Source organism: Ambystoma mexicanum, chromosome 1p (genome assembly GCF_040938575.1).
Source record: "Ambystoma mexicanum isolate Mex_15411 chromosome 1p, UKY_AmexF1_1, whole genome shotgun sequence".
Lineage (NCBI taxonomy): Eukaryota > Metazoa > Chordata > Amphibia > Caudata > Ambystomatidae > Ambystoma > Ambystoma mexicanum.
Window position 1 is genome coordinate 249,156,273 of NC_090921.1, and position 18,839 is coordinate 249,175,111.

At 46.7% G+C, this 18,839-nt stretch overlaps 1 protein-coding gene across 1 annotated transcript in view; it reads left to right on the top strand.

The window, feature by feature from the left end:
• Positions 1-18,839, top strand: part of VAMP2 (vesicle associated membrane protein 2) — a 267,674-nt gene that overhangs the window by 128,067 nt on the left and 120,768 nt on the right. The window contains exons 2-3 of the mRNA XM_069646469.1: positions 14,332-14,437; positions 17,012-17,170. Coding sequence (XP_069502570.1) covers positions 14,332-14,437; positions 17,012-17,170 — 265 coding nt within the window. The remainder of the gene's footprint in view (positions 1-14,331; positions 14,438-17,011; positions 17,171-18,839) is intronic.

The following is an 18,839-nucleotide window of genomic DNA, read 5'->3' on the forward strand; positions in this document are numbered from 1 at the left end:
ACACCTGTGCTACCTATTAACGTCACACAGGTGTATAAAGGGAAGCTGCTGGTGAGGAAAGTTTAGTTGCTCTTAGGAGCAGAGGAGGGAGGCTGCAAGGCAGAGTCCGCCAGAGGATCCCTACCACAGACCCAAGCACTCCAAGGAGCAGGAGGGAGCAGAGGAAGCAGCGTAAAGTGGCCAGAGGAGTAGGAGGAAGAGCGAGGTGCTGAGCCAGGACCTGTGCGGGGCTACAGCCCAGCTAAGGAGCCTTACCTCCTACGGCTAAAGAAGGCTAAACAAGGCAGACCCTGACCTCCTACCAAAACTCCCTCGAGTCTAAAAGGATTGTCTTGTGAACTGTGGCAAGTGTGAACCCGACGGAGGGATGTTGAAAGAATGCCAGGGGAAGGGAACCCCGCTTTCTGATGAGATGAGCAAATCATGAACTGTTAGAAAATCATGAGCTGTGTTAGAATGGCTATGTGAACCCGACGCAGTGATACCAAGGGAAATGCTAAGAGAAGTAAATCATGTATTGTGATCAAGCAAAGTGAACTGTGATATTGGTAAAAGTGAACCCGGCTGAGGGATGCCTGCGGATTCGGGTGAACACTGATACACCAGTGAACATTGTGATGACAAGCGCGAACCCGACTGAGGGATGTCCACAGTGAGTAGTTGTTATAAAAAAACATTGAGATTCTTGAATGTTTCGTTTGAATGAAAGGACATAATGAACCCGACTGAGGGATGCTAACATTGCAAGCAGGATCAGAGCCCAGTTGAAGGGATACGAGGGTGAAGAGAAATCGCCCGCCATGAAGATTACCGAAAGGAGCCTTTGTGTTTGTTGTTTATGGAACATAAGGTCCTCTGAGGCAAGAGACTTTGTTTGAAAGAGATTTGGCCACAGAAGGCCCTGATATTTTGGAAAGAAACTCTAAGCTCGTGCCAGAGAAGCCCAGGAGTGTGCTGTGCTCTAGAGTCCAACCTTGTCCCTTGCTAAAAACATTATCCCACACTCTTTTGTAACAAAGTGGTAAAGTTTGACAATAGTTTTCTTTTAGTAAAGACCCTTTTTATTTGACTAGACTCCACTAGGACTGTATTATTATTATTTGATGGTCGTAGCTTGTTGCCATTGTAGATTTAGGGTTAGGCGTTTTTCACACCCTGATGACGTTTAATAAACACCCTTGAACTGTGATCACTTGGGTCTGTCTTGCTATTGCCACCATGAAATCCTTACAGGCCCCATGCCTGGCGGCTCTGCATCCCACCCATGGGATTCCTCTGCACTAGCACTTAGCCAGTGGCCTCCTCCCTGGTTCCCCCGGGCTCCAACCAGCACTTGCCCTTACCCTACTTGCTCCACCCCATCCTCCCTATCGCCAGCACTTCTCTTCACTGCACTTGCACGTCCGAATGTCACAAGGCTTTGTAGAAACACACTTGTATATTTACTGTTGTTGCTAATGTAATTTACTCCCCTGTTCCCTCCCCACGTAGTCTTGTGGTGCCTTGAAACACAATTCCGTTGTATAGAAGCCTAACAAATGCTCAATAAATAAATAAATAAAGCCTTAGTGGCCCCTTCTCTTTTCTGATCACACCCATTCACATTTCATAAGGGACAAAAGTCCCTGCCAATAGTTTCCCCTCCCTCCAACAATGTCTAATGTGTCCCTCCCATTGTAATGCTCTGTGCCAGGACTATGAGAGTTCTGAGCAGGAACACTGTGCTCGGCACCCTCATTTTCCTGCCAGTGGTGCCTAACGGGAGAGGTGTCCCAGTGCCAATTGTCACGGCCTGCCTCTAAAAGAGCCACTGTGAGGGGTGGGAGGGGTGGCTAGGTGCCCCCCCCCAACCCTTCACATGGTATGGCACTGCCTGGCAGTGCTGTGATGTAGGTTTGCCAAGGCACCTCAATCAACAAAGGAAACATTCCCTGCTCCTCATTGGCAAGGACACAGACCCAGCTCTGCGAAATCTCCCCTGCTTTTCCATGACTGGCCTACACCTGTACATTTCCTGCAAGAGCACCCTAGCCACGTTTTGCAACACGCATCACAGTGCGTTTGCATGCCTGGATCTGCGGCCAGCTCTGCCAAGGCACCGCAGTACTGTGCTGCACCGCACCCAGTGAATTGATGTGATCACTGCGCTGCCTGTAAATTCCACCTATGAAAATGTCAAGCCCTTCGACCACTGCTCCTGACCCATCTTCTGTTCCAGCCTCGAACAGAAAGTTCATTAATGAGAAGCCTGGCTCAACATACCCAGGAAGGTGGCGAGGATATAGGGAGTGTTGTATGGCACTGAAAGGAAGTTTGGCGACAGGAAGAGTGGTGGCATGTAGGCTGCCACTGTGTAAAGGCAACCCACCACCACATCTGAAATCTTATTGGTGCCAGGCTGAAAGCCAGTTCCCTGGGCGCACACAGACATGACAACTCTCCCGAGATCAGTACATACTCCTGCGTGACAACCAACCCCTCGGTGGCGGTTGGTGAGTTTTTGAAGGGACACACTCTGTGAATAATTTCCTGAATTAGCGCAATCAAGCTAGCCTGAACCATTTAACGGAGTTCAGCAAGTTGCTGCTCCTCCCTACCCCACCACTCCATCGAGAATGTGTTTTCCAATAGCAGGTTCAAATGGGGCATGTTACCACACACAAAGAAATCATAGAATGTTTGTAGCCGGTACTGCAGGGAAGCAACAATATAACCAATAAACGCCAGGTCGGCAACAGTACTCGGGAGCATTTTGCAACCCATTTTCATACCATCTCCATCCAAAGCAAAAACATGAAGCTGTTCTAAATATATGCCAACAGGGTATTAAGTGTGCTCGGGCTAGCCGGGCAGAACCAAAATCTGGGTACCCTTAGTTCCCCGGGCTCATATGGTGAGCTCGTGCTCTCCTCTCCCCAACCCCCTGCGAGGTAGGACATGAATCCCCTGCCCCCATCTGCCCAGCAAGGAGCAGCACTTAACACTCTCTTTGTATAGGTGAGCATTTACATGGAACACTACTCCTAAGAAATGGCTCATTTGGGTAACCATTGTTTTCTACAAGACCTTAACATTTTAGCACACACAAAGCACGAGTTAGCTATCCTAATCTGCCTACTTTCAACACAATTACAATATGCCACACAAAAGATGCTTGGCACCTTTATTTTCATGTGAGCTTGACTTGCTTGCCATATTATCCACGTGTCATAAATGAAGTGTCTTTAAAAAAAATATTTGTTTTCAATTTATTATATAGCGCGAAACAAAGTGCCTACGGCATGGAGGCATTAGACAAGACAAAAACCACAACAATCAACAATATATCTGGTAGTGGAGTATTGTAAGTAAATTAATAAAAGAGCTATCACTGTTTTCTAGCTCATATCAAGCACCAGTCTCAGATTAGATGACCCATTGGGGAAATCTTACAATGCATTCAGAAAATGAGGCAGTTTATTGCCACCAAAGCACAGTTCCTATCGCTGGAGAGCACCAATTGGGAATTTCTACCTTATGCAGAATCCTGAGGTCTGACGGTCTGGCCCACTTTGTGTTCGTAACCAGGCCATCACTTTGTTTTTGAGGGCTTCCTTTGATTCAAACTCTGTCGGTTTTCAACATCCGCGATCACAAAGTTTCTCCTGTCCATGACAAAGGTAGATAGTCTTTTCAGAAAACACATACAAACCTTCTTTGCCAACTTGTAACTCTTTACAATGGTGGGATCTACAGTTGGTAGAGATGGAGCAGACAGGGCGTAAAGATGCTTGGGAGCGTTTGCTCAATGCCACTGTCGGGGCTGTCGTCCGGGCTGAAGCGTCAGGGCATACCTCAACTGTTTAAACAGATTTATCTATCAAAGGAGAAAAGTCTGTCTGGCAAGATATATCCGGATAAAATATAAGGGACGCCTGCTTTTATTGTCTGTGGTCTATCAGGCAATATAATAGAACTGTAGAAAATTAGACCATCCAGACCAGAGATAACATCTGATTACTCTTTCAATTGTAATAGTTAGCTATTTATTTTACAAAAACCGTATATCAAATTACACAATGACAATTATATTCATGTAAAAATGTGGCTCTTTGAACCAGAACAAACACATCCCTCCATACAAACTTCATTCACAACTTCTTCATGCATTCATCATATTGACAAACGATAGAAAATGATATTTTGTTCATATCACAATAACAATGGCAATTAAAGCATTTCTTAATTCAACACTTGATTAATTTACAATGTGTCCATCTGAAAACATTCAGAGGATAGGAAAACTGTTTGTCAACATGTTTCGGTTGAGTTCTTAACGTGGGCAATTGATTCCCTTTGTGTATTATATTCAACCTTCTTCAGGACAAGAGACGTTCGCCAACTCTGCGTAGTCTCACAGAAAAGTGGGGGTGTGTAAGGCCAAGAGGCCTTGGGTCTCCTCTGATTTTTTCAGTGGCTGGCGTGTCGGTTCGTTGGAATAAATCCCGGCATGAAAAATCTCAAATAATGAGCTTCACGTCGAAAAAGAAACAGTTTTTCTATCCTCTGAATGTTTTCAGATGGACACATTGTAAATTAATCAAGTGTTGAATTAAGAAATGCTTTAATTGCCATTGTTATTGTGATATGAACAAAATATCATTTTCTATCGTTTGTGAATATGATGAATGCATGAAGAAGTTGTGAATGAAGTTTGTATGGAGGAATGTGTTTGTTCTGGTTCGAAGAGCCACATTTTTACATGAATATAATTGTCATTGTGTAATTTGATATACGTTTTTTGTAAAATAAATAGCTAACGGTTACAATTGAAAGAGTAATCGGATGTTATCTCTGGTCTGGATGGTCTAATTTTCTACAGTGGCAAGATATATCCTCCATAACTATGGCAGCCTCGGCCCGGAACTCCATTGGTGTGTCCACATGGGCCTCCATACCGACCAATCTCAAGAGTGGACAAGCCGTTTGACAGATCTTATCAGACTTGCCCGTCCGGACCTGTTGCACACAGTTACCTAAGCAATCAACCCAAGTACACAACTCAGTGAAATTGCTATATACATGAAGATCTCGGATGATATTTGTTTTCACATGAAGCCACTGCTCGGGATTAAGTTGTCTCAGGTTGTGTAGTGTCTGTATCAACTTGGCGAAAAAGAGAAGGTGAAGGGCATTCTGAGATAGCAGTGTCAACTATATTCATTAGAATTCCTACAGACAGGTTTGTGAAAGCATCTGTCATATCCAAGTCAATACAAGACTTAAATGGAGTCATACTCTGCCCAGGATCATCAGTATTGTTAATAACAACAGCCCTCCATTCCTGGAGATGCTGCCTCTGCTTGGCACTCAAAACCCACATTTCGGACACCCTGTCCCCCACAGACCCATGCGTGGTAGGTGATTAAGTATGCGCTGAAGGATCGTGATTGCAAATTGTCTGGGTGGATCTTTGGCTTGTGCCTAGATCATTATGTTTAGCTTGGACTGCGGCGTTGGAGACGTTTACTGCAGGCGTTCATCCCCCATTATGACCATAAGCTCTAGTAACGGGCATGATCACAAAAACAGTGGCACTGATTCGCAAATTCAATTTATCAGAAAATGTTGCACAGAAATATAGAACAGAGGATACACCATGGAAAAGGGCTGCACCACAAGCAAACCACAACTGAACGCAGGAAAAAGCAACTGCACATGTATAGGTTAACTAGTGGGGCACAGGCATATGGCGGAATAGTACCAAAACCAATACACCAAGTGTCAGCCTCACCCTGCAATCGCCATCTCAGAGCTTATCCCCAACAACTAGAAAGGTGCATGCCAGACCAGGCGGGTGAGCGGACATTACCAGGACAGCTGTCACCGGACAACCGAGAGAACCATGGAGCACCCGGTCGGCATCACAGATGGCCAGCTTGAAAACATCCAAAAGAAACGAGCCACTGGGCCAAAACGAGCCGACGAGCTCTGTTTTCCGCTCATAGCTCTGGCCTCACAGTTTTCCGACAGGACAGAGAAAAGGGCTAGAGGAAGGGACCATATGCCGTCAAGCCGTACCATGCACAACTCACAGCTGCTTCCGACAACCCAACAGTGCTCTTCCCTGTCTTATCATGCAATCCAAAACTACTCTTTTACCTTTTTCATAAATTGTTTTCGTGTGAGTCTTTAAGTCTCAGTGGTACTTTTACAAAAACCACAGGCCATTTATTTGCCAGGTGCTGAATTGCATTCTGGTATTTATAGTCTTCCATTCAAGTTGGGGGAAAATTAACACTATGATGGTACGGTTTTTGCTTAACATATTTCTATAAAGAATGTATGTATTTGTCCACTTTTTTTATTTGTGTACTCTTCAAGATCTCTTCATAAAACCAAATATTGATGAAAGCCAAAGTAAGGGTGCTGAGGGGAAAGGTGGAGAGGGCTAATGATATTCAGCTGCGATGTTGGAGCAGAGGTTTCTGTCCTGGAGCCGCGGCTTTCACTGGTTTTGGGAACATTTGGAGTTCTGTGTACTTGCTTTCTCTCACTGCCTGCTGTGACGTCACTGTCCTAAAGGTATAAATAAATGGCTGTTTCATATCACATTGATGTTATAAGAATTTAGACAACGGGGACATGTGCACTGACCATGGAAACAGCGTGTATGCATTCTTCCACATATGCCAGAAAAAAGCTGGGCAACGTATAGTTTTTTTTTCTCAAATAGTGCTTTTGTGATGTCGGTAGCTCTCAACACCTGAATGAGCCAAAACGGAAACGGAAAAACGTAGCAATCTATGAAACGAAGGTTGCACAAAGGCATTAAATATGTGTTGCACTTGGATGGATTGTTGGTGGCAGGAAATGCATTGCAATTGGATGGATTATTGGGGGCAAGAAATGCGTTGCACTTGGATGGATTATTGGGGCAAGAAATGCGTTGCACTTGGATTGTTGGGGCAGGAAATGTGTTGCACTTGGATGGATTATTGGCGGCAGGAATTGTGTTGCACTTGGATGGATTGTTTGGTGCAGGAATTGTGCCTCACTTGGATGGATTGGTGGGGGCAGGAATTGTGCCTCACTTGGATGGATTGTTGGGGCCAGGAATTGTGCCTCACTTGGATGGTTTGTTGGGGGCAGGAAATGTGTCGCACTTAAATGGATTGTTGTGGTGGTAGGAAATGTGTTGCTCCTAACTAACCGTACTAAAAACTCACCATTCTGCATACCCACCCTCAAACTCTGAACTAAACACACCCATAACTCTACCACACTACAAACCACACACTTTTCAAAACACCAAACAGGAAACCAAACCCTACACAATCATACCTCAACACCACATGACGGCTACCAACGGAAAACGCACCAACGCTCCGTGACCAGTTTCTCCAAACTGAAGCTGCCAACAGCACATCAAAGCTCTCTTGCTCGCCTCCCTCTCAACCCCAATAACCACTCCCCCTCGCCCTCCCAACCCTCCTTCCATTGCAGAAACGCCAGTGGGAGTGTTATTCCATCTTTTTGAAATTTGGAGTGCAGTCATTTGTTAGGGATGCAAGAGTCATTTCAATTCTCATTATGTGTTTTTTTTCCCTTTCATATTTAGGCAAATAGTGTATTTCACCTCTAAAGCCTAGGGCCCAATTCATGGAATATTTGCCCGGTTCAAAGTGACTTTGCACTGACGACGTACTGCAAACATACTCTTTGCACGGTTCCATGAATCAGGGTTTGTGTCGGTAGTGCAAATATTGCATGAATCGGGCCCTATATCTTTTTGTAGTATGCACCGCTTGGTAATTCATGCAAATTAAAAGATGCATGTTTACCTTAAGGTTCCTCTAAAGGTTGGCAGTAATAATGTGAGCGCTGCTGCTCGTCTGACATCAGCGATTAAACACATCCAGGCAGCTGTATAGTTGGAGTAGGGGGCAGGTTTTCATTCCATATTCTTGTCTGGGGAGTATTTGCTGCTTTTAGGCAGTGAAGGAGGCTGGCATGCCTCTTATCTGTAGAAAGGGCCATCAGCGCTCTCCATTTAATTTCCTTTCTCATTTTCTAAAGCACTGCTAATCGCAGAGCCTGATTCTCTTTTTTGCTTTATTTTTACCTGCAATTATGAGCCATTTGCAGCTCATTTCCTGTCACTAGGCTGAAAGATAATTCAGCCAAAGGGAAGCTGTAAAAAAAAAACCTAAGATGTGCATTCGACAGGTTAGCAATGGGCCTGTGGGCGAGGATTCTGCACCAGGTGTGGTGAGGCCCGGGGCAGTTGGCCCCTCCTGCCCCCCTGCGCGCAGGCCGGCGCATCGCAGTGATCAGGCTTGCTCGTATCTCTAGTCTGGCTTTTTTGCTACAGTGATGTGTACAGTGTTTATTTCCTAGCGCACAGGGTGTACAGAGTGTGGGGTATACAAAGTACCACTTATTAAATGAAACATCAGAAAACCGGCATTTATAAGACCTACATATTTGCAGAAGGGGAGGGGCTTAGCAGAGGGTCTGGCCCAGCATTTTCCAAAAGTCCACATTGTCTGCACCTCTGGATTCACAGAACACCCCTTTTAGAAAGAGCCTGATGGGTCAGAAAGAGGTCAAACTCTCTGGAAAAGAGGGGCCAGCTCCGGTAATGGGACCCGTCCCTGCACCCCGCTCCCAACTAGAAAGGGAGCCCCGAGTAAGAAGCAGTACATGTCTCTGCTGCTGAAAGAACCATTGTAGAGAACACGGCGCCCTGGGCAAGTGCCGTGGCTTCTGTGAGGCCTATGTAGGGAATGTGTGAGGCGCCGGCCTCGCGAGAGCCCAGCGATGAGATCTAGCGAGGGGTGCTTGCAGCGGACCGGGAGATAGGAGGGCGCTCCCGGTGCTCCCCTTGCTGCAACCAGGCCTGCAGCTCGAATTGTACATATTAATCAAGCCCCCTGCCTGACCATGCCCCTAGGCCAGCAGTACAAGCATAAAGCCACTGCTGAGAACCCAACAGCAGTGGGTGCCATCCAGACTGCATTGATAGACGCTGACAGAGACACAGTCCCACAGCAGCGAGCTTTATCTGCAGTGGTTGTCGCGGAGACTCCCCCAATCATTAATGTGTCTGTACATTTAACTCTATGTGCCATCGAGGGCAATAGAGTCTGTTTCGAAACCACCTGCGTCCAGTGTTCCTTCCAGGCCACCACAGAATGGAAGGTGGAAAAGGGTGGGCAGGCCGAATATCGGGGCCACACCAGCAGCACCCCAAGTTTCGATATCCCCCAGCCCTAAAGTTTCACATCTTGAGCGTCCATCCTGCTGCTACATTGCTGCCAAAACAAGTGTTCTTCCGAGCAGGCCATTAAACCGGATAGTTGGGCAGGGGTTGGCACACTGTTGTGCCCCTAGCAGAACAAAAAGGTGATGGCTTGAAGGTTTAGAATAAATCTTAACCCCTGGCATTGCTTTGAGCAACCCTCCAGACCATCGTTCTTCACCTGCCAAGCCATTACAGAAGGGGAAAGACCATATGCAACAAACGGGCCCACTTTAACAAAAAAAAACAGGCCCTAACTAGAATTTTGGGTCAGCCCTTTCGGCATTGCCCTATGTGCCAGCCGAGCCCGTCGCCCTGCTCACTGCAGCTTTGTCTTGGCCTGATGTTTCGCGCCTAGACACACTTGTGTACAGGCGTGTTATAAATGACTTATCATATCATATGATGTGTTTATGTTCCTGGACCGGTGTGCATTGCACTCTGGAGTTCTGCTAGCGCTAGGAAAAATGTATTCCTGTCCCATATAATCCACCTTTTCGAATTAGGGCACCTATTTTGTATACTAGATCTTTCATTATGCCATGTTGCAGTTATGGTGCGGGCTTGTGTAAAGCGCTCAAGTCGGCTTAAAAGGCTATCTTGCTGCCAGGGTGGATCCGCAACAGATAGTCCACTTCATTCCAATATGTCTGTGGGATAATAGGAACGCTTGTGATTTTGCTGGAAAGGGAACATGGTCCTTAATGCCTTGAATCGCAAATGATAAGGATTCCACCTTTGATAAGGAATTCAACAAAGCAGTTCCTTTGGCTCGAGAAGGAACACTCTCCCCATTTTTTAAGCCTGAATTTGGGGCGCGCACAAGACCCTGAGCTGCGGATCTGAGATATCTAGTGATGTCTAGATCTCTAAAAATTGAAAGATCTAGTTTGGAGATCATAGACCTCTCTGATATAGGGATTGGTGCACTAAACTGCGTGCCTTGAATCTAATATGTTGAGCTACTGGCGGTCTGTGCTGCAGAAAGATGGTCTCCCCGACCCGGGCTTAAAGTGATCCTGGCTGACATGTTCTGCACCACCTGAAGCCGGTGAACAGTCTTTGGGAGCTCCAAGTAAACGACAGTGTAGTAGTGACAGACCTAATGGGAATCAAGGCATTCAATGGGCGAGTGCTGGCAGGGTGCCAATCGTGGCAAGGATAGTTTTGCTCCAGCGCTCGGTCTTGTGTTATGTGTTCTCTCCTGTAGGCTGTGGGGTATATTTATAGGGCAACAATTAGGGTTTCCTGTTTTAGTGGTTTATTACTCTTTTTTTTACTTCCGGGGGTGGTTTTTTTCAGTTTTTTCAAAAAGTTTCAGGATCTGTGTTTATCAGTGTTATCCAGTTTGCCCACTTCAAAAACTCGCAGAAAACAGTTTTTTCCAGTGTAAACACACAAATGATCTTTTATTGTTTCATTGCATGCATAAGTAGGGTAATCTCTCCTAGAGCAAGATGTTATGACCACTTTCCGGACAATAAAGATACTGGCCCCCGTGTCCACCTGTGTGCCCACCTCGCCCTCCCTTCACCCTTCATTTATGTAGCACTTACTCTTATCATTGTCCCTTGATAATAGCTTGTCTTACCCCCCCCTTTTTCCCTCCTTGTTTTCTCCTCCCTCCCAGTACTACCTTGATCAGTCGTTGACCCTTAAGATAGTCACTTGTTTTGTTCCTCTCCTCTTCCCTTCTCACCCTGCCTCCACCCATCCCTTACGCCGCCTCCTCTTGTCACTCTTGCACTGCAACAATTGTCGTCAGGCATAGTAATGTTACTGCTAGTATTGTCTTTTATTTCCTTCCCCCTCCTCCCCTTTATTGTTCCATGCACTTGTATTATCTGATATGATATGATAGTTATTTTCACATTCTGAATTGTTTCAAGGACCTGTAAGAATGTAACTGTATTTTACTATGTTCCCTCCCTCCTTGAAGCGCTTTGAAACACATTGTGTATAGGCGCTATACAAATAAACAACCAATGTGTTAATCCAGTAATATCTAACATTTCTACAAGTCAAAATTATTGTAGTAAATTATGCTATACTTTTTCAGGGACTCTTTGCCCATCCTTGCCCTTTCTTTCTTCATGAAGAATTTGATTTGTGAAAATGACCTTTCCACATTGTACAGACTTAGTTAGGCATAGCATGATTAAATGATTTGCCAGGGAGCACTCACTTTGGTGGAGATGAGGATTATTTTGACTGTCAAAATAAATAAACTCCAAGCAGATAATAACTGTTCATCAAGTGCTGCTCAATACAAAATGAGAAGGGAGTCTCATTAATGCACCCCCTTAGGCTTGACTGGAGGGGGTGAGCAGGCCAAAACTATTTGCCTGGTGTGGGAATATCAGGGGACCCTAGCAGAATTTTTCGAAGACAACTCGGGAGGTTAGGTGATTGTTGCTGAGATGTTATATGTTTATACCTCCCTGTAAATCATATGGATTTTTTCCTATTCCTGCTGCAACATGTTCTGTAAAAAGTATTGTTTTGACTGGGGATGAGCATGGCTCTCTCGCTTCACTCTGTGTGGGAACTTTTGCCCCAATAGCGAAAATCAAAAGCTGGCACCCATGAATATACGCCCAGTAAGTGAACATATCTTAAAGTGAAATATAACCATGTAGTTCTATTGACCTTCCCCTTAGAAGGAAGTGTGCAAGACAAAAGAGCATTGGACTTTTAAAAAAAGTAATGAACACCAGAAAAATAACCAGAGCGAGTAAATGTTCCAATAAAAATGCCGGAAAAGTATAAAAGGTGCTCACCTTTAAACCCAGCAATCTGTAGTGAAATAGTCCCTGGAAAACAAAATTCCAATACAAGACAAGTGCTTGACAACCTGGGTAAAATCTTGGTAGCCAACCACTTGAGCAAGCTTGCCAACCTAAAAGAAAAGGGGGTTATGTCAGCCCTCAAGTTACGCTGTCCAACCACGTATATGCCTTCAATGAGCCATCATTTATAAATCTCTCCTAATTTAAAAACTCTCCTTGAAGAAAGTGGTAAGCAGCAATCGGGGCCTGCGGCTTCTGATGGGCTGCTGGGTGCCGGTGCTCTAGAGAGCCACATGAGGTTGGGAGGTGACGTGACACTGTGGCCTCACGCAAGTCTCGTACAAGGAAGCCTCACACAGCTTTCCTTTCACACAGCTTTTCCTTTTAAAGCTGACGGGCAGCTGACACTTTTCAGACCACAAACTGAGAAACTGAAAAATTCATGTTAAACTATTTTTTGGTCAAGGGCTATTTTGATGAATTTTAGCCAATTTTATAACGTGAATCGGCAACCATAAACATGGCTGCAATTTGTCTATAATTCCTCAAAATAGCTCTGGCCACATAGGAATACATTTTTATTTACAAAGAAAATGATGTAGCATTGAAAGTATAGGTTTTTTTTAATAGGGTCAGGGGACAAGAGGAGAAGCAAAGGGAGAAAGCAAACGATTATAGATGGGGAAAGGGACAAGGGCCCTTTACCTGTTGTCTGCCAAGCCCCCTCTTCAGCCACCCCTTCAACTCCAAACTTCATCCCATCCCTGCTCATACTAAGGGACCACAGTTTAAAGCTAGGAGACACTTTTTCTTCCGGGGGTGTTTTTCCAGTGTTTATCGGATTTCACTGAAAACAGGAAAGCCTAGCAACCATTAATGCAGGGAGTTCACCCCCCCCCAACCCCACAAAAGTGCCACACCAATATACCCGTTTCTATAATTCAATCTAGCCCTGTCTATGAACCATGTTGTACCACGAAGATGCCTCACCCCTGGGCCATAGACAAGCCAAAAATCAGGCCGGTGTGTAGAAAGGATATTTATTTATTAATGAATAGGAACATTTATATTTGTACAAGTCACGCCCCCTCACTCCATGGCCCAAAAGTTCCCATTATGATATACATTTGAATGGTTCAGGCCAGGGAGTGTCCAAAAAACTGTTCCTTTCTAACCAAACTGCAAAAGATATTCATTTCTATGGCCGTTTTCTCTTTGGGAAGAGTGCATTTCAATGTCTCAATATTCTGTAATGGAAGGTAGGTCTCATTTCATTCCAGCCCTGTCGTTCGCACACATGGCACACTTCATGCAGTGTTCGAATTGCCAGCTGGCCTTCCCGTCTGCCAATCAAGTGTGCTTACAAATTACAGGAATGGATTTCTGCATTTCTAGGCTCCACGTGCCCAGGTCTAGTACATTTGAGTCTCGGGGCTGCATTGAAACCCCACAAGGCAGCTTGAGCCGTCCTCCATCGCATGATTGCGCTTTTTGCCCGTCCGCGTCCCACTCTCCCAGGTTTTGGCTTTGGGCAATGACTGCTTTCTATTGGGTAAAGGTCACTGATGTTCTCAGACTTGAGAACCAGATGTGAGGGCAGCTTTAACCCAGGTAATGACCCCTCTCAGTTTCAGAAGAGTTATCCCCGCCATATGCCGGGGTGCATAGTTCATAGGGTGGGGCTGACCATGTGGGTGGCCTCGATAATGTTGTGCACTTCAGGTTGGCGATGTCTTAAGTTGGCAGGTGCCCTCTCACTGCACTGTGTTCTTAAGATGATTGGTACAGGTTAGTGAGAACTCACCCTTTCCTGGCTTTACATCAGATGAAGTTGGGGGGCACCAGAACTCGCTTTGGAAAGAAACATGGATGCAAGAGAAATGTTCTTGTCCCAGGACTCCGGCCCCTACCACAATGGTCAGCCTTCCTGATTTCTCAAATGTGGGCCCTTGAGTTAGGAAATGCTGGCGCTTCACCATAAAGATGCCAAATGCACGTGGTTCTGTCTTTAAAGAAAACATTATTTGCACTATGCACTGTATCATTTCTACTAGTTCCTTTGCTCCATCCCTCAGTCATGTGCTCTGCTTTTGACTGGTTCCTCCCGGGGCTGTCCCCTTCCATCACACCTGTGCACAGCCCACAAGTGCTCTCTTCTGGGTGTTTCCCATTGTTGCTTTCTCAGGCATGTGCAATGGCGCACCACACAATCCATCCTGTGGCTTGCCAATTTATAAATTGTTCTCTTTGTCTACTCAGGTCTGCTCCAGGACCCCCTGCTGCTAGTGGAGATGGTGCGCCCGCACCTCCACCAAACCTGACCAGTAACCGGAGGCTCCAGCAGACCCAGGCTCAAGTGGATGAGGTGTGTACCTGTTGGGGGAGAAGGCGGGGGGAGGACATGAACGCTTATGGGAACCAGGGGCAAAACCACTCCATGATCTTGAGCTCAGGCCTTGTCACGGGGACCTTCTTAATTTGTTCAGACCTGGAGGAAGCAGTGCCCAGTCGGAGTGAACACCTGCCAGATGGATGCCTAAATAGCGTGTGTGTGTGTCAGGAAAAGCATTCTGTGACTCCACACTCAGTCTGTACCTTAGCATCGCAAAGTGATGACCCTTTATCTGCCGTACGTTCCTCGTCATTATTTGGGGGGAGGGGAGTATTGGTTACAAGGCATTTCTAAAGGGTACCATATGAGAGGCCATTGTCTCCAGAATAAGCACAGCAAGGCGATTTTCAAGAAATGGAAACTGCTGCTCAGTGTGGAGTAGAAGCTGCAGCGAACATGACCTATGAAGATGCATGAATTGCACACGCCCCACCCCCAGGTGAACATTGCCAAAAGGTTCTGTGTGCTGCAACACTCTGTGCAGCCTGGTCTGTTCAGGTAGAAACTCTGGCTTTCATGACATTGCTAGTCAACAAACCTATGGGTTCCCTTGCAGTTCCTAAAAGAAATCTAATCTCAACTCATGCCTGAGCCCTGGCCAGTTACAGCTCAGAGAAAGAGTTGGTGTGCCATTGGATATCCTCTCTAGCTCCCGTGGGTTATTAGTAGAGTCTGAGACCGTTAGTGTTCCATTGGATATCCTCCCCAGGTCTACTGAGTTATTACTAGAGTCTGAGACAGTTAGTGTGCCATTGGATATCCTCTCTAGCTCTACTGGGTTATTACTAGAGTCTGAGACCGTTAGTGTGCCATTGGATATCCTCTCTAGCTCTCCTGGGTTATTAGTAGAGTCTGATACAGGTGGTGTGCCATTGGATATCCTCTCTAGCTCTACTGGGTTATTACTAGAGTCTGAGACCGTTAGTGTGCCATTGGATATCCTCTCTAGCTCTCCTGGGTTATTAGTAGAGTCTGATACAGGTGGTGTGCCATTGGATATCCTCTCTAGCTCTAATGGGTTATTACTAGAGTCTGAGACTGTTAGTGTGCCATTGGATATCCTCTCTAGCTCTACTGGGTTATTACTAGAGTCTGAGACTGTTAGTGTGCCATTGGATATCCTCTCTAGCTCTACTGGGTTATTACTAGAGTCTGAGACTGTTAGTGTGCCATTGGATATCCTCTCTAGCTCTCGTGGGTTATTACTAGAGTCTGAGACTGTTAGTGTGCCATTGGATATCCTCCCCAGGTCTACTGAGTTATTACTAGAGTCCGAGACAGTTAGTGTGCCATTGGATATCCTCTCTAGCTCTCGTGGGTTATTACTAGAGTCTGAGACCGTTAGTGTGCCATTGGATATCCTCTCTAGCTCTACTGGGTTATTACTAGAGTCTGAGACTGTTAGTGTGCCATTGGATATCCTCTCTAGCTCTCCTGGGTTATTAGTAGAGTCTGAGACAGGTGGTGTGCCATTGGATATCCTCTCTAGCTCTACTGGCTTTGTCCTTCGTTTTTGAGCAAAGGTTTCCCCTCTGATATACCAGTGTCCTTTGGTGAGGGGCATACAAGCTGTTTGGGGGCTGATGAGCCCTGTGTGGATCATCTGCTCTGTGCTGTGCACTTTCCCCAAACAATCCATCTCTTGGCCACTCATTCCCCATCTCACTGAACTAACATATGACTTATCCTGTAATTGATTACGACCACCACATTTTTAGGTGATAAGGGCAGCCATCTTTACTTTTAACTTATTTTCCCATTGCCATTGCTCTGGCTAGCGAGTTTTATAAATCACGGCAGTGAACTATATGACTTCTGTTCCCTATCTTTAGATCCTTTTACAGATTAAATCAATTAATTTGTTTTCTGCTTTTCTTTTTATTTAAAAGCGCAGATAATAACTTATTGTTTACCGTCCTTCACTAACAATTCAGGAATGTGCTATAGCGGCAAGCGAAAAGTGGCCCAGTGGAATTATGCCTGCTCCAGGTCCATTCACGTATTCTCAATAAGACATGTTTTTTCAGCTCCCACCTGCTGTTATTCAACTGTTCCAGTCTGTGCTCTGCGTGTACAGCCCATTGTTGTGGGTGCTGGTGTACACCCCTGCTATCCCATCTCTGAATATTGTGTGCTGTTTTGCTGGGGTGAACAAGACCACAGAGCAGTAGGACTTTTTGATATATGATATGATATGATAGGTTATTTAGAACGCGCTTAATACCCAGAGGTTTCTAAGCGCGGACCCGGGGATCCGAACCTGTGTTGCTCCGTGTCGTCTTGCTTCTAAGGCGAGCACGTTGCCCCTGAGCTATCCTCCCGAGAGAGGTAGGCCCAATTCGTTTGGGAACTTGCAGCTAGATCTAGAACACATAGTGTGCGCCATCACAGAGGTGTCTTTTGTAATGCATCTAATTCTGCATATGGGCTTCTGTGTGCTGTCCACTCGCCTTCTTGCTCTGTCTCTTACTGCTTCCCCGTCCCCTGCCCCTCCCCCTCGCCCTTTCCCTCTCCTCACGTGTATCTTACTGCCTCCTGCTCCCCCAGGTGGTGGACATCATGAGAGTGAACGTGGACAAGGTTCTGGAGCGGGATCAGAAGTTATCAGAGCTGGACGATCGCGCCGATGCCCTGCAGGCCGGAGCCTCCCAGTTTGAGACCAGTGCAGCCAAACTCAAGCGCAAGTACTGGTGGAAGAACCTAAAGGTGAGCCCCTCCCACCCCTACACCCCCCAGCACACGCTACTGCTCCCGCCCCCGCAACTCTGCCTTTGGCTCCTTTCTTTTACTGCCCACCAGCTCTATAGTGCCATCCCTGCTTCCCCTGCCGCTGCTGTCCTCTGCCCCTTCCTTTGCACCCTGATGCAGAATTCTCATCCCACGAGCCTGTACTTTCCGCCAACTCCCTCCAGCCGCGCCCACCAGACCTGCTCCAGTCTCCCTGGCTCTGGTCTTAGGATTTTCTACTAAACTGCTAGTCCGTACATCTGACCTTGTACCCCACTCCTAAGCCTACTCTTGCCCCAGCGCAGAAAGAGTCTCCTGCCCAATGCCCGAGCCTCAATTCTCACTGTATCCAGTCCACCCCTTACCTGCGCCCCTTCCTCTCCCAGGCTTCCTATTAGAGCACCCCTTTACCCCTGCCCTCCTCCATCACTGGAACTCTTACGCCACTCTCTGGCTATGATCTGCTATTCCCCAGCAGCCTCACACCTCACACCATCTCTCTGGCTATGATCTGCTATTTCCCAGCAACCTCACACCCTCACACCCTCTCTCTGGCTATGATCTGCTGTTTCCCAGCAGGCTCACACCCTCTCTCTGGCTATGATCTGCTATTCCCCAGCAGCCTCACACCCTCTCTCTCTGGCTATGATTTGCTATTCCCCAGCAGCCTCATGCCCTCACGCCCTTTCTCTGGTTATGATCTGCTATTCCCTAGCAGCATCACACCCTCTCTCTGGCTATGATCTGCTATTCCCCAGCAGCCGTAAACCCTCACGCCCGCTCTCTGGCTATGATCTGCTATTCCTCAGCAGCCTCACGACCTCTCTCTGGCTATGATCTGCTATTCCCCAGCAGCATGACACCCTCTCTCTGGCTATGATCTGCTATTCCCCAGCAGCATCACACCCACTCTCTGACTATGATCTGTTATTCCCCAGCAGCCTCACGCCTTTACGCCCTCTCTCTGGCTATGATCTACTATTCCCCAGCAGCCTTACACCCTCACGCCCTCTCTAGCTATAATCTGCTATTCCCCAGCAACCTCACACCCTCTCTCTGGCTATGATCTGCTATTCCCCAGCAGCGTCATGCCCTCACACCCTCTCTCTGGCTATGATCTGCTATTCCCCAGCAGCCTCACGCCCTCTCTCTGGCTATGATCTGCTATTCCCAAGCAGCCTCACGCCCCCCTCTCTGGTTATGATCTGCTATTCCCCAGCAGCCACACGCCCTCACACCCTCTCTCTGGCTATGATCTGCAATTCCCCACCAGCCTCACGCCCTCACACCCTCTCTCTGGCTATGATCTGCTATTCCCCAGCAGCCTCACGCCTTCTCTCTGGCTATAATCTGCTATTCCCAAGCAGCCTCACGCCCCCTCTCTGGCTATGATCTGTTATTCCCCAGTAGCCGCACGCCCTCACACCCTCTCTCTGGCTATGATCTGCTATTCCCCAGCAACATCAAACCCTCTCTCTGGCTATGATCTGCTATTCCCCAGCAGCCTCACGCCTTCTCTCTGGCTATAATCTGCTATTCCCAAGCAGCCTCACGCCCCCTCTCTGGCTATGATCTGTTATTCCCCAGTAGCCACACGCCCTCACACCCTCTCTCTGGCTATGATCTGCTATTCCCCAGCAACATCAAA